Source organism: Hypanus sabinus, chromosome 26, assembly GCF_030144855.1.
Source record: "Hypanus sabinus isolate sHypSab1 chromosome 26, sHypSab1.hap1, whole genome shotgun sequence".
In the NCBI taxonomy this organism is placed as follows: Eukaryota; Metazoa; Chordata; class Chondrichthyes; order Myliobatiformes; family Dasyatidae; genus Hypanus; species Hypanus sabinus.
The window spans coordinates 33,605,548-33,621,972 of record NC_082731.1 but is presented as its reverse complement, the minus strand read 5'-3'; the positions used below and the strand labels follow the sequence as shown (position 1 = coordinate 33,621,972).

Below are 16,425 nucleotides of genomic sequence, written 5' to 3'. Positions count from 1 at the left end.
GGTCCTTAATGGTAGATACTTCATTCTTGAGGCATTGCTCCTTGAAGATGTCCTGGATGCTGGGGAGATAGTGTCTGTGATGGAGCTGCCTGAGTTTACAACTTTCTGCCGCTTATTTCGATCCTGTGCAGTAGCCCCCCCCCCCCCCCCCGCCCCGCCAATACTAGACAGTGAAGTAGCCAGTTAGAATGCTCTCCACGGTACATCCGTAAAACTTTATGACCGTCTTTGGTGACATACCAAATCTCCTCATGAAATAGCCTCTGTCGAGCCTTCTTTGTAGCTGCGCCGGTCGATAGGTTGGGCCCAGGATAGATCCTCAGAGATGTTGACAACCAGGAACTTGAAACTGGCAAAGTCTAGGGGCACAGTGCAGACTTAAACCCTCTTCTGTATGTGGCAGTTGTTGCTGAATGTGTTAAATCTAAGGTGGGTGCATATTTGTTAACGGTTGTGGAATTAGTCAGCAATCAGACATGATCCCACAGGACGTGGGCCGGTTGTAAAACCGTAAGACATGACCCATTCCATCATGGATCATTTATTGCCCTTCTCAATCCCGTCGGCAATTCCTTCCCTCCCGCAGACGCTGCATGACATATTGCTTGTAGCTGCCATTCTTCAACATGATGAGTGTGTGAGCTGGGCCGCGTGGAGCACTTGTAGTTCAGCGACTTGCTCTGCTGCCATATCTAATCTGTTAAATCATAGATTTATATCCAATTCAATAAAAATATATATTTGCATTTAATTCGATGCTAATCTGAAGTGTGAAACTTCTATGCGTAGATAGATGTGTGGAGAGTATATTGACTGGCTACATCGCAGCCTGGTATGGAAACACCAATGCCATGGAATGGAAAACCCTACGAAAAGTAGAAGATACGGCCCAGTCCATCATGGGTAAAGCCTTCCAGATCCATTGAGCATATCTACATGGAGCGCTGTCGCAGGAAAGCAGCATCCATCATCAGGGACCCCCACCACCCAGGCCATGCTCTCTTCCCACTGACCCTCCCTGAAGTATTCCCCCTCAACCATCAGGCTTTTGAACCAAAGGGGGTAACTTCACTCAACTTCTTTTCAAATCTTTTTTAAATTATTATTATTCAAAAATAACACAGGTACAACTTCACTTGCACCATCCCACAGTATATGGACTCACTTTCAAGGTCTATCTCATGCTCTTGATATTTATTGTTTGTTTATTATTTATTTATTTTTGTATTTACACAGTTTGTTTACTGCACTCTGCTTGCATGTTCAAGTTGGGCAGTCTTTCATTGATTCTGTTATGATTATTATTCTATAGATTTATTGAGTATGTCTGCAAGAAAATGAATCTCAGGGTTGCATATGGTGACATATATGTTCTTCGATAATAAATTTACTTTGAATCTTTTGAATAGCTGAAAATTTTTTTTAAAAACCCGCATTCATACTAAGGTAAAACTCAAAACGTTAGAAACACTCGGCAGGTCAGGCAGCATCTGTGGGGGAAGAGAAACAGCTCCTGTTTGCAGATCTGGGAAGGATGAAGGAGCTTCGACTCAAAACAGACTGCCAGCTGTGCCTCACCTGAGGGTTTCCAGCATTTTCCGCAGGTGCAATGTTTACCAAGCTCTCTGATCTGGGGAAAATGTGGCTTTATGGACCATGCTGACTTGTACAGCGTTTAAAGAGGTTTCTTGCACCACCTTGTGGCTGCACAATGACATGGCAACTTGATGTCGCAATGTACTCTGTTGTCATGACGAAGTGTCTCAGCCCGCATCGTCGACAGCGCTTCTCCCTGTAGATGCTGCCTGGCCTGTTGTGTTCCACCGGCATTTTGTGTGTGTTGTTGTTAACGTTGACAGGGCTTCTCCCTATAGATGCTGCCCGGCCTGCTGTGTTCCACCAGCATTTTGTGTGTGTTGTTGTTAACGTCGACAGCGCTTCTCCCTATAGATGCTGCCTGGCCTGCTGCGTTCCACCAGCATTTTGTGTGTGTTGCTTGAATTTCCAGCATCTGCAGATTTCCTCGCGTGTACTCTGTTGTTGTCTAGGTGACAGACAATGCAAGGGTCCTTGCCTTTGGCCGGGGTTGGCGTGTGCAGGATCCAGTTTCTAACCTGAGCAGCAAATCCTATTTATTACAAACACAAGAAAACCTGCCAGAAGTCCGAAGCAACACGTGCAATACACTGGAGGGACTTGGAAAGTAGTCGACATTTTGGGCCAAAGGCCCTTCATCAGGACTTGTTGTTTGGAGGAAGTCTGTTAGCTTCAGAGCTGGAGCACAGCTTAAATACTCAGCCTGGCAACTCCAGCAGTTTCCTTTCCCCTGGCCTTTCTGTTCGTCATCATCACCAGGTCGAATGATGGGCGATCGTGGCCTATGAACGTGATTGCACTTGGCAAATTCTACAGAAGTGAAATTCAGATTCAGAAGAGATATGTCATGAAATTCAATTTTCATGACATATGCCAGAGATATTAAACCAGATTCTGATTCTGAAATGGTTTGCCATTTTCGTCTTCTGGACAGTGTCTTTATAAGACGGGCGACCCCCAGTCATTATCAATACTCTTCAGAGATTGTCTGCCTGGCATCAGTGGTCGCATAGCCAGGACTTGAGATCTGCACCAGCTGCTCATACAACCATCCACCACCTGTTCCCATGGCTTCACATGACCCTGATCGGGGGGGGGGGGGGGAGGCTAAGTGGGTGCTACACCTTGCCCAAGGGTGACCTGCTCTAGTGGAGGGAAGGAGCGCCTTGCACCTCCTTTGGTGGAGACATAGCTCCACCCCGTCTTTCTGTTAGAGAGTATAAACGAATCAGTCGATAGCAGTAAGTCAAAAGGCCAGGGACTTGAATGCAATCTAGGCTGTTTCCACAGTAAAGGGGGTGCTGCACTATTGAAGGAGCAGAGAGAAAAAAATCCAATTCAATTTTAATTGTCGTTCAATCGGACATGAACATGAAGAAGAAACAAGCCCTTAACTCCGAGTGGAGTCACCGGGACGCCGTCGTGACAGCGTATTTTTTTGAGGCTGAGTTGCCAGCTCAACCCAGCACGGATGGAAAGCGTGCAAGGGAGCCGGCGGGAATCGAACTCAGGAGCCTTCGCTCCAAAGTCCAGCGCTGATGCCACCACGCCACCAGCCGGCTAAATCATACATGAATATACAGTCAGATTAAAACAGCATGACTCAGGGACCAAGTACAAAACAGAACAGCAACAGTCACACACAGCACAAATCACACAGTGCATACATGATAACAAACATGTAAAGCTCTCAGTAAGATGCAGTCATACAAAACCAAAGTCCAGAACGAGCCATGAATGCCACAGAAATTGGCAGTGGACTTCAATAGACTTGTCCTCTCGGGACAGCGCAGGGGATGGGTGCAGACGGGCAAAATCGTTGGCACAGATATTGTAGGCTGAAGGGCCCATTTTGTTTTGCACAGCACGGACTCTATGATAGGCATATGAGTAGAGTTAGGCTGTTCAGTCCATCAAGTTTGCTCCACTATTCCATCATTGCTGATTGATTTTCCCTCTCAGCTCCATTCTCCTGCTTTCCACCCCGTAAATTTGGCCACCCTTACTAATTGAGAACCTACAGTACAATGCAAAAGCCTTGGGTGCCTATGTGCAGCTAAACTTTTGCCCAGTCCTGCATTTGTCAACGTGGAGTGGAGCGCGGGTTTGTAAATCTGGCGGGGAGTAAAGGACTTTGGGAATGGCGAGGGTGGAGTGTTGCAGCGGGTTTGTGGAATAGAGTGCTTGGCACAGATGCAGCCACACCCGGCCCTGGTACACCAGGCAGGGGTCTTATGATTCTAAACAACTGGTTTATTGATCATTACAGAATGTCTCTCTGGTGCTTCCTGCTCTCTCCCCTCTTTCTACCTCTTTTCCCTCTCCTTGCCCCCCTTCCCACTCTCAGTCCACAATAGAGACCCATATCAGAATCAGGTTTATCATCACTCACATATGTCATGAAATTTGTCTTTTTTTGTGGCAGCAGTACAGTGCAATACATAAAATTACTACAGTACTGTGCAAAAGTCTCAGGCACCCTAGCTATATATGTGTGACTCAAACTTTCTGACAATATTGAATCAACCTCCATTTTAAATATACTCAGTGAAGCCCTCAATCTGAGGCAGTGATTTGCACAGATTCAGCATCCCAAACTGGGGGTCCATGGATTCCTGCTTAATGATATTGGTCCAAGGCATAAAAAAGCTTGGAAACCCCTACTCTAGCTGAAGAAACTCCTCCTCGTCTCTATTCTTAAGAGACAATCTTCTCTTCTGAGGCTGTATCCTCTAGTTCTGACATGATGGGAACCATCCTCTCCTCGGAGGTCTGGACATTAAGGGGATTGATTGATCTGGCTTTTAAGACAAGTAAGGCAGAGGATCTGTTGCAAAATGAATGAAGTGCCTGGTTGTGCTGATGCTCCTGACTCCTGCGTCCTTCTGCCCCCCCCCTGATTCTGTGACGTTGATTTCAGAGTTCCTGGGCTCGGAGCTGCAGGCTGCGAGGCTCCTTCGCTCCAGGCGGCCCCCGCAGGAAGGGCAGCAGGCGCCGAAGGACGCCGGCGGCAGTGACGAGGTCTTCAGAGAGCTGCAGGCTCTCTGCCGAGCGCTGGGCCTGGCCGAGCCCACGGCAGGGGCTCCCGTGGCAACGCTCTTCAGGGACCTGGAGCTGAAAGTAAGGGGGCTGGGACACGGCGGCTCCGCTGCCCTCGCAGCGCGAATGCACAAAACTACGCAGTGAGTTAAACACCTTTTGGGAAACCACCCGAGACAGAAGCTCCTTCAGGGTTCCTGCTTGTGAAACCGCAGAAAATTAAGTAAGATATTAAATTCGAAACAGAATTGTCACCTGAATATACTAGTAATGCTGATTATTCGCCTAACCGGTGAAACTCTCTGGTTTCTAGAGAAGGCAATCTACGGCCTCACCAAACCTGTGAGACTGAGGCATGAGCCCCCCCCCAAAAAAACCCCTGTTTGTGTGGATGCTGTTTAATTCATTACCCTGTTACAAATGAGCACCAGGAAATATTAGACAGTACTCCGCACACAATTAGAAGATTTAGCTTTATAATTCTAAATTTGACTGAAGGATTGGTAAAGAAGGAACAAAAAAAAATGAAAAGGGCCCATTTTAATGAAGCAGTCTGACGTGCCCGAGTCAGAGCTCACCGTTTCCCTGTCGCCGACCCTCCTTCGATCTCCCCGGGCTTCGTCGAATCTCGGCCCCGCTCCGGGCTGAATCCTACAACCTCCCCTCTCCGGTGTCTCCTCTAACAAAAGCCCCAAGCCCAACCTTAGTGCCCCTCACCAGAGAAACCTCCCCTTAATCCGACCATCCTAATTGGATGGCGCACAGCTCTCCTCTCTCTCCTCTCCAACGGCAACCCAGACAGGAGCTGAAAACAAGCAACTTGCACAAAATGAAATCCAGAACAGCATAACAGTAAAAAAAAAGAACCAGGGCATTACACTGGTTTTAAGCCAGGTAATACACACAGGCAACACTCTATAACGGGGGTCCATATGCTTAATGGTTTTGGTCCATGGCATTTTAAGAGAGAAGGGTTTGGAACTGCTGCTTTGTAACTTAACCGCATAAACAAGATTAAAGTCCTGGTGCAATGATACCTTAATGATAAGCAATAAATATCATACTTCCTTCAAAATCTAGTAAAGTTTACTAATGTTAACAAAACTTAAGATTCAAGCCTCCAAGAGGACCCCAATCTTGTGTGCCACCGTGATGTAGAGAGTCTCGAACGACACACATGCATGTTACATTCAAGTTGTTCAGGATGTTGGTGAGGCCTAATTTGGAGTATTGTGTGCTGTTCTGGTGCGAAGTTATCAGTAAGTTTGAAAGAGTGCAGAGAAAATTTACGAGGATGTTGCTGGGACTTGAGGGCCCAAGTTATATGGGAAGGTTGACTAGGTTAGGACGTTATTCCCTGGAGTTTAGGGGGAAGAAGGAAGATTTGATAGAGGTATGCAGAGTTTTTGAAAGGTACAGATAATGTAAATGCAAGCTGGCTTTTTTCACTGAGGTCACGTGAGACTAGAACGGTTGCGTGACAGAATCCAAATATATCACTGAGGCACGGTCCCAGATATAAGTCCAGTAACTTAGTCATTATAGCTCATAACTGGCTGGTAAATACGGTCCAGAGTACTGGGAAAGATCTGTTCAAACTCTTGCCGTGGCTTCCTTTATGTCGCACTCAGAGGAGGAACTCAGCATCTATGGCAAGTGTTCCCAACCTGGGGTCCACAGACCCCCCCTGATTAACGGTCAGGGTCCATGGGTTGAAAAAAATCTGGGAACCCAACCTCTAGAGTTAAGGATTTGCCGAGTATATTTGCAGGAATATGAATAATCAGGGTTGTGTAGAAGACCGTAAGACAGAGGAGCAGAATTTGGCCCATCAAGTCTGTTCTGCCATTCAACCATGGCTGATCCTCTCTCCCCTCCTCAGCCCCACTCCACTGCCTTCTCCCCGTTACCTTTGATGCCGGGTCCAATCAAGAACCTAGCAATCTCTGCCTTAAATACTCCCAATGACCTGCCCTCACAAATTCCACAAATTCACCACCCTCTGGCTGAAGAAATTTCTCCGCGTCAATGTTTTAAATATTTGTATATGCGTACTTCAATAAAATTTACTTGGAACTTTGAAAGGCGGAAGGTGAAATGTTAACGGGAACCTGAGGGGTTTTTTTTTACACTCAGGATGGTAAGAGCCACCGACGGAAGTGGCGGATGCAGGTTCAATCTAATAATTCCAGAGAAATTTGGATCTGTATGTGGATGGATGGGGTATGAAGGGATATGGTCTGGGCTCAGGCCAATGGGACGAGAAAGAATAATAGTTTGGCACAGATTAGATGGGCAGATGGGCCTCCTGCGTTGTGAACGAGAAGAAAAACCAACACTGGAGGAATTCGGGCATCTATGGAGGGAAATAAACAGCCGACATTTCGGGCCGACACCTTTCATCAGATCCGATGCTGAGTTCCTCCGGTGTTTTGTGTTTTATTATTGCACAGCTAGGTCAACAGAAATGGTTATTCCGCCCTTCCCACCTCCTCTGGTCCAAGAGCTGTGCCGTGTCCCAGACTTCCTGCTCAGAGTGCTGCTGGCCTTGCGTTCACAGTCCACGTCTGGCTGTTTTACTCCGATCAGCAGCTGCTGGGGGTGCCTTGGCTCATAGCAAGCAAGGTCAAAGTCAGCAAGGGCAGCCTGTTCAGTGGGCACGTTTTCACTGTAACCACCTGCCGGAGCCGGGTTGGTCCCTTGGCAAGAATATGATGGCAGACTATAGTATTAATGGTGAGACTCTTGACAGTTGGAGGATCAGAGGGATCTTGGGGTTCGAGTCCACAGGACACTCAAAGTAGCTGAGCAGGTTGACTCTGTGGTTAAGGCATACGGTGTATTGGCCTTCATCGATCGTGGAATTGAATTTAGGAGCCAAGAGGTAATGTTGCAGCTATATAGGACCCTGGTCAGACCCCACTTGGAGTACTGTGCTCAGTTCTGGTCACCTCACTACAGGAAGGATGTGGAAGCCATAGAAAGGGTGCAGAGGAGATTTACAAGGATGTTGCCTGGATTGGGGAGCATGCCTTATGAGAATAGGTTGAGTGAATTCGACCTTTTCTCCTTGGAGTAAAGGAGGATGAGAGGTGACCTGTATAAGATGAGAGGCATTGATCGTGTGGATAGACAGAGGCTTTTTCCCAGGACTGAAATGGTTGCCACAAGAGGACACAGGTTTAAGGTGCTGGGGAAGAGGTACAGGGGAGATGTCAGGGGTAAGTTTTTTACTCAGGGAGTGGTGAGTGTGTGGAATGGGCTGCCGGTAATGGTGGTGGAGGCGGATACGAAAGGGTCTTTTAAGAGGCTTTAGGGTAGGTACATGGAGCTTAGTAAAATAGAGAGCTATAGGTAGCCTAGTAATTTCCAAGGTGGGATCATGTTCGGCACGACTTTGTGGCCGAAGGACCTATGTTGTGCTGTAGGTTTTCTATGTTTAAGTGCAGTATTGTGAAGGATTGCTACACGCCAAACACAGAGCCCAACTCAGCGTCCAGTGCTGAGCAAAGTTCAAAGTAAATTTATTATCAAAGTACATACCAGTCACCATTTACAACCCTGAGATTCCTTTTCTTGTTAAATTATATAACCATTTAACAATTACAACACGGAAACAGACCATCTCGGCCCTTCTAGACCATGCCGAACGCTTACTCTCACCTAGTCCCACTGACCTGCACTCAGCCCATAACCCTCCATTCCTTTCCTGTCCATATACCTATCCAATTCTTTTATCCATAGAATAATAACCATGACAGAATCAATGTAAGACCGCACCAAATTGATGTTTAACTAGTGTGCGAAATACAACACATGACAAATATGAAAGAAAAGAGACTAATAAAATAATTATTAAATATTGAGAAGAGCACTGCATTCACCAGGCAGGATAATAGTGGATTTGCCCAGTAAGTCTCCACTCTGGGAGTAGAATTTGTGTCGTGAGTAACCTTCTCTCAGGTGTAGAGAATTTCAGCTGCACATATGTACGCATGTGAGCACGTCTGCACATTTTACCCGGTTGGGGTTTGGGATAAATCTCTCCTTTGGAGCTAACCCCCCACCCTTCACTTCCACATTTCAGATCCAAGACGTCAGTTCCAGTCTGCCAGAGGGCGCGGTGGGGAATCCCTTGCTGACCAGGAGCCTGGAGCCTCGCCAGTGGGTAAAGACGCCGTAACTATTTGACGACGAGATGTGCTGAGAACCGTTTACTGCCCCCACCCTAGAGGTTTCTCATCCCCCCCCCCCCACCCCCTGCCTGTTTTTGTCAGCTTGGCCCAGTAGCACAGAGCGGGCCTTTGCGAGGCTGCCTCTGGGGGGTGTGACTGGTCCCACACTCTGAAAGGGGGGCAGTCCATTCCAAGTCCCGACCTCTGCCGCTTGTCAGACTTCCGCTAGCCGGGGGAGAGGCTCTGTGGTAGCTGAGTGACCTACGGCAAAGGAGATCTTGTGGTGTGAGGCAGCAGGTTCCCAGTGCCCTGCTGCCGCCTGATTATTGGGGTGGCGCCGTAGCACCGTGGTGAGCGCAGCGCTTCACAGTACCGGCGACCCGGGTTCAATTCCCACCGCTGCCTGTAAGGACTTTGTCCGTTCTCCCCGTGACCACGTGGGGTCCTTCCACAGTCCAAAGACGAACCGATCGGTGGGCTATTTGGTCGTTGTGAGTTGTCCTGTGATTGGGTTAGGATTAAATCGTGGGTTCGCTGGGCAGCGCGATAAACAAATACAGCTGGCCGAGGTGAGGACGGTTACGTTCGCTCTCGGGAGCGCTGTTCTCCGTTAGTGCAAGCAGGGAGAACCGTTACCTCGAAGTGCGGCACGCTTCATGAAGTGACGGTGGGGGGGGGGGGGGAGGGGATGGTGTGTGGTTGCTGAGAGATCCAGGAGTACAAAACCCTCGCGACTCTAATCCCTAGTCGGGGTGTGGCTGACACCACCAGGGTCAGTAGGCCTTGCTCATCAGGGTGTCCCAGCTCCAGTACCCGCTCTGACTGTACAGGCAGTTAGCACGTTGTAGAACGTGGGTCTGGGTGGCAGAATCAGATAGGGTGAATCAGCGGGAAAGTAGGCCGCCATCCGCCTCCTAACCATCAGCATTCCGTCCCCCAGGAGCGCCTGGAGGAGATCCATCGAGCCATGTGCGCGGAGTACGAGTGCCGCCGGCAGATGCTGATCACTCGCCTGGACGTGACGGTGCAGTCGTTCCACTGGTCGGAGCGCGCGCAGGTCTGCGTTCTCACGGGCCGTGTGGAAGGGGCAATGGCCAGCTCGCGGAGTGGCTGCCAGCTGGAAATGGCACTAACTATAGTTGTTTTTTTTTGAGGGCGAGGTAGAGTTACAGAATCTTTGGCTGCTACAGTGCAGAAACAGGCTCTTTGACCCATCTCGTCTGTGCCTGACTTCTAGTCTCTGACCTCATCTTTTTTCCCCCACTCCTGATTCAAGGGTCTTTGCCCGTAACGTTGAATGTTTACTCTTTTTCATAGATGCTGGCTGGCCTGCTGAGTTCCTCCAGCACTTTATGTGTGCAATGTTACTCTACGCCAGCTCAGTTTTCTGCCTAGTCCCACTAACCCACACCCAGGTCCTAGCTCTCCATGTCCCTCTCTCATTGACGCATCTATCCAAACTTCTCCAAAACATTTCAATTGAATCCACTTTCGCTGGCGCCTCGTTTCACACTCCGAGTGAAGAAGTTCGCCCTCAGGTTGCCCTTAAATATTTCACCTTTCACCCTCAACCTTTGATCTGGAGGGAGCGGCTGGCGATAGGCTCACGTGATCTGCTGGTGAATGATGGGACTGGTTCCATCTCAGTGGTCATTGAGACCATTTGGGAAGTTTAATGAATGAGGAAGGAGGCCATTTGGTCTGTCAAATCCATACTGGCTCCTTGCACAAGTGACCCAGCTATTCCAGTTCCCTATTCATTTCCCCAAAGACCCGCATCCTTTCTCCTTTCGTGAGCTGCAGGTCGAGTCGGTGGTGAGGAAGGGAAATGCAACGTTAGCATTCATTTTGAGAGGGCAAGGAATTAACGTTGAGGCTTTATAAGGTACCGGTGAGGCCTCACTTGGAGTATTGTGATCAGTTCTGGGCCCCTTATCTAAGAGAGGATGCGCTGAAACTGGAAAGTTTTTAAAGGAAATTCATGAGAATGATTCCAGGATTGAAAGGCTTATCCTTTGGCTCTGGGCCTTTGGAATTCTGAGGAATGAGGGGCGACCTCTTTGAAACCTGTTGAAAGGCCTCGATAGAGTGGATGTGCTTAGGGTGCTTCCTATGGCGGGGGAGTCTAAAACCAGAGGACCCACCTCAGAATAGAGGAGGCAGTCATTTAGAACAGAGATGAGGAAGCCCAGAGAGGTGTATCTGTGGAATCTGTTGCCACGGGCAGCTGTGGAGGCCAAGTCTTTGGGTATGTTTAAGGCAGAGGTGGATAGATTCTTGATTAGTCACAGTTGTGACTTGCAGAGCCTCGCAGCCAATGGTTGCACATTGAAAGCAGCTAGGAACTGTTACAGATTAAATGAGTTGTTCTTCTGACTGAACATCTTTGGTTGGGAGAACTCTCGTCTGTTCACTGCGGAAGTTTGTCCCAGCAGCTGTGCCTCAGTGGGAGGGGGTCTCGCCTCTGAATTGGTGTTGTGCTTCCCAGAGACTCAACTGGGAAATCCTGGTAGGTTCCCCAGTGCAGTATTCTATGAATAGGGAGAAGGTTCTTGGGAACCTGAAAGGTCTGAAGGCCGATAAGTTACTTGGACCAGACGGTCAACACTCCAGGGCTCTGAAGAGGATGGCTAAGGAGATTGTATACGCATTAGAAATGTTGCGTATTTCAAGAACCAATGGTCCCAGAGGACTGGAAAATTGCAAATGTCATTCCACTCTTCAAGAAGGGAGAGAGGCCAAAGAAAGGGAACTATAGGCCAGTTAGTTCGACCTCAGTGGTTGAGAAGATGTTGGAGTCGATTATCAAGGATGAGGTCTCAGGGTACCTGGAGCCACATGATAAAATAGGCCATCGTCAGCATGGTTTCCTCAGGGGGAAATCTTGCCGGGGAAATCTTGCCTGACAAATCCACTGGAATTCTTTGAAACATTAACAAGCAGGATAGACAAAGGAGAACTGATGGATGTTGTGTACTTGGATTTTCAGAAGGCCTTTCACAAGGTGGCACATTTAAGGCTGCTTAACAAGTTATTACAGGAAAGATTCTAGCATGGATAAAGCAGTGGCTGATTGGCAGGAGGCAAAGAGTGGGAATAAAGGGAGCCTTTTCTGACTGGCTGCCGGTGACTAGTGGCTTTCCACAGGGGTCTGTGTTGGGACTGATTCTTTTTACATTATATGTCAATAATGTGGATGATGGAATTGATGTCTATGTGGATGATGTGAAGATAGGTGGTGGGGTAGGTAAGGAGAGAAGCTACAGAAGGACTTGGACAGACTAGGAGACTGGACAAAGAAGTGGCGGATGGAATACAGTGTTGGGAAGTCTATGGTAATGCACTTTAGTAGAAGAAATAAAAGCATAGGCTTTTTTTCTAAATGGAGAGTAATTTCAAAAATCTTGAGGTGCGGAGGGATTTGGGAGTCCTCGTGCAGGATTCCCTAAAGATTAACTAGCAGGTTGAGTCAGTTGACCACAATGGTAAATTGTTTATAGGCTCGTGTGGTTGAGTTACTGGATGACAATCTAAAGTCAGGATTAGAGGGAAGTATTTGGGAAATTTGAATTAAAACAGTTAAATGGAACTGATAAAAGGAGGGGTTGGGTAATAATGACAGACACATTGTCCTAAGCCCACCTTTTTCAAGACGTTGAAAAGTTTGTCATCCTTGCCCAATTAGGCCTACATGTGATTACAGAGTGATCAATGTGGAATGGGATTGTACAGGCTGGCACAATGTTGTGGGCCGAAGGGTCCTCACTGTACTTCTATCATTCTATGCTGACAAACAAGGTTTGTCAGCCGTGTTTAGCAGCTCCTCTGGGAGAAAGAAAGCTCTGATCTCAAACCTCCGCTGCCTTGAGGCTGTACCCATTCATGGGGAAGGCTTCAGGAGTAAACCCTGAGGGAGAAATCTGGAGCTGAAGCTCTGAAGGCAGTCTACGCTGAGTTCAATGCTGACTGGTAACTCCTGCGACGTTGCTGGTGCCAAACTGTACTGGTCTCTGCCGTTCCTTTGGATTCGTCAGTTGCATGGAGAGGGGGAGCCTGCTACATGGGCAACAGCTTGCTCTCCGTATCGTACTCACTTGTGTACCAAACATGGACAGCTAGAGTGCAGCATCCATGGTCAACCCCGACCGATGGAGGACCTCCTCACACTCAATGTTGTTCCACAAGTGAATTAATCACAGCGTGTAGCTTGACGAACGTGGAAAGCATCAGGGGCAAGTCCATCGAAGAGGCCGTATCACTTGAGTCGTTGGTAAGGAAAGCAAATGCAATGTAAGCATTTGTTTTGAGAGGACTACAAGATAAAAGCAAGGATGTGATGCTGAGGCTTTCTAAAGGGTAGTCTCATTGAAACCTATCGAATGTTGAAAGGTCTTGATAGTGTAGATGTGGAGAGGATGTTTCCTGTGGTGGGGGCGTCTAAGACCAGAGGACACAGCCTCAGAACAGAGGTACATCCTTTTAGAATAGAGATGAGGAGGAATTTCTTTAACCATAGAATGGTGAATCCGTGGAGTTTGTTGCTACAGGTGGCTATGGAGGCCAAGTCATTGGATATGTTTAAGGGAGAGGGTGATCGATTCTTGATTGGTCAGGGCATGAAAGGATATGGGGAGAAGGCGGGAGATTGGGGCTGAGAGGAAAATCGGATCAAATGGCAGAACAGAACCGACGGGCCAAATGGCCTAATTCTGCTCCTATGTCCTATGGTCTTAGAAGGCATTGGGCAGACTGTTCTTGGTGTATTGTGAGCAGATTTAAGAGAAGTTTGGATGACATGGATGGGAGGGGTGTGAACATAGAATAGTACAGCACAGTACAGGCCTTTTGGCCCACAATGTTGTGCCGACCTTTAAACTCTGCCTCCCAAATATACCCCACCTTAAAAAAGGATGTGCTTGCATTGGAGAGGATCCAGAGGAGGTTCATGAGAATGATCTGGGGAATGAAAGAGTTTATGTATGAGGAGCATTTGATGGCTCTGGGCCTGTACTCATTGGAGTTTAGCTGACTGAGGGTGGAATCTCATTGAAACCTATTGAACATTGAAAGGCCTAGGTGAGTGGATGTGGAGATGTTTACAAAAGTGGGGGAGCCTAAGACCAGAAGGCTTAATCTCAGAATAGAAGGACTGTCCCTTTAGAACAGAAGTGAGGAGGAATTTCTCTCGGCAGAGGGTGTTGAATCTGTTCAATCTAATACCACAAAGTGGCTGTAGAGGGACTGTCGGCGGGCATTTTTAAAGTGGAGGTTGATAGGTTCTTGATTAGTCAGGACGTCAAAGGTTACGAGGGGAAGGCAGGAGAATAGAGTTGAGAGGGATAATAAATCAGCCATGATGTAATAGTGGTACAGATTAAATGGGTTGAATAGCCTATTCTGTGGCAATGTCTCATGGTATCAGGGCAAAAAACTAAATCCAGCGCATTAAGTGGGCCACTGGGAAGGTATCGCCATGGCAACCTGTGCGTCATTTAACTGCGCCTCCCGGAGATCTGGGCAATGTTGGGTTAAATTTTGATTACTCTTTCAGCAACACGGAGCGGCAATGGTTCGTCTGTACGAGCCTCTGAGAGACGTTCTCTGCTCCCGGCCTAGTGTAACGCTCGCCCTCCTACTCTCTGCGCGGGAGGACCTCTCCGTAATCACCAAGACCACCAGCCAGAGCAGTCGGGAGAAAACCGCCTGTGCTGTCAACAAGGTGAGAGGCAGTGGCCTGCGGGGAAGCTGGTGGAGGAAGGGATTCAGGTTGGCATGGGCCTGGGAGCAGGGATGGCAATAGTGGAGGGACAGGGTGAGAGAAACACTGCAGGGGTCTGGGACAATGTCGGCAGTGTGGTAGGGACTGCTGCTCTGAGGTACAGTAGCCTTCCTGCTGGGTGTTGACGAAGAGTAAACAGATCGAGAAAGGATCTTTCCCAGCATCTATGACGAATAAACTCTTCTTGGGCTTCCAGCCGGGTACAGATATCAACGATGATCAAACTCTGCCATCTTCCTCAGGGGTGATGCCAAGGCATCATCATCTTCTTGTTTTATGGCGTTCAGCACCCAGCTTAATGGTGCATTACCACCACCTTCTGCTCCGGAGCGCGGATCAGACGATAGACTTGCATTCTAAATACACAGACACACGCACACACACACCTTGTGAAGAGAAGAGGACAGGTCTTGGCCCAAAACACTGGTTTATTCCTCTCCAGAGATGCTGCCTGACTTGCTGAGTTCCTCCAGTGGTATGCGTGTGTTGTTACACATTTCCAGCAGAGTCTCCTGTGTCGATAGATGTTGTGTTGTGTGTGGTCTCAATTTACCTGCTGTGCTTTGTACATTAGATCAGCAGCTGACCAGTAATCTTTGGAAAAGCCTTGGAATGTGCAAAGAGGTACATAGATACAAGTCTCTGTCGGTACCAAGGATATGGTGATGACACTGGCTCTGGACTAAGGTTGCAAAATTCCCAATGTTCAAGTGAAACTGTCTCCTGTTGCTTCTCTTCCCAGATCCTGATGGGCCCCGTGCCGGATCGCGGGGGGAGACCTGGTGAGATCGAGCCGCCGATGGTTGGGTGGGAAAGCAGGAGGAGTGGGAGCGGAGGGAGAAAGGAGAAGCGGAGGGGTAAAGGCCGGCGGCACTAAGGCGGCTCCTCCGGAGAGCCCCGTGACCAGGAGTGCAAAGTTCTACAGTACCCTTGGTGAACGGAGTTGCCTGTCTCCGTGTCGGAGCGAGGTCCGAAGAACAGGCTGGTTTGACGTCTTCGTACGGGGCAAAGATGTCGATCGGTGCCCACGGACTCCTCCATCTTGCAAAATTTCAGCACTTCCGGTAAAGGGAGAACACCACTGACTAGTTGAAATGCACCGAGGCACGGGTGAAGTGTCGCTCGAGTATCAGCTGCTCCCAACACTGGCTCGTCAGAAGTGGGCTTGCGAGGAGTGACGAAGAGGGGCACGTCTGTGCATGGCCTGTGTTGCAGAGCCCCTCGAATGACCGCTGTACAGCCTTTCCTTGTGTTTGATGTGTATGTGTATTAAGGGGAAAAGATGTTTGGTATGGAGTGTTATGTTTATATCCAGAAGGAAAATCTCTGGGGTGGCAACGTGTACCATTTCTGACACTAATCCTGGTTGGTGTTGCCTGTGTGTTGTGCTGTAGATGTATTTTTGTGAAGGTCCCTCAACCGGAGCTTAGTTGAGGAGAGAATGGTTTGCAAAATTTCTGTTCTGCAAAAGAAACAAGATCTAATTTTTTGAGTGGGGTTGGTATTTGCTGGGAATCAATGTTGTGAGGATAAAGATTTTATTTTTAATTAGAAATAAATCCAAATTCTCCAGTCCTCAGTGGTGTTCTTTTGAAGGTGAGATACCACATTTCTGATGTATCTGGGGGTTATAGATGGGGTGAACGCGAGCAGGCTTTTTCCCTGGTCATTGGGTGAGACGAGATCATGGGTTAAGGGTGGAAGGTGAAATGTTAAGGGAACATAAGGCACTACTCCAGCAGCCCAATCGAATTGGGAGCGAGGCAGGAGGCATCTCACTGGATTTTTAAAAGGAGTACTCAGAGGCTTTCAGTGTTTTCCGGTGGCCCAATCAAA

General features: G+C 48.3%; 1 protein-coding gene across 1 annotated transcript; it reads left to right on the top strand.

Moving 5' to 3' along the window:
- The first annotated feature begins 11 nt into the window (after window positions 1-11).
- On the top strand, window positions 12-16,164 carry LOC132381422 (protein FAM98A-like). Its single transcript, XM_059950820.1, has 5 exons — window positions 12-4,716; window positions 8,723-8,803; window positions 9,751-9,867; window positions 14,362-14,529; window positions 15,332-16,164. The coding sequence occupies exons 1-5, from the start codon at window positions 4,438-4,440 to the stop codon at window positions 15,464-15,466; spliced, it is 780 nt and encodes a 259-aa protein (XP_059806803.1). The 5' UTR covers window positions 12-4,437; the 3' UTR covers window positions 15,467-16,164.
- The last annotated feature ends 261 nt before the right edge of the window (window positions 16,165-16,425 follow it).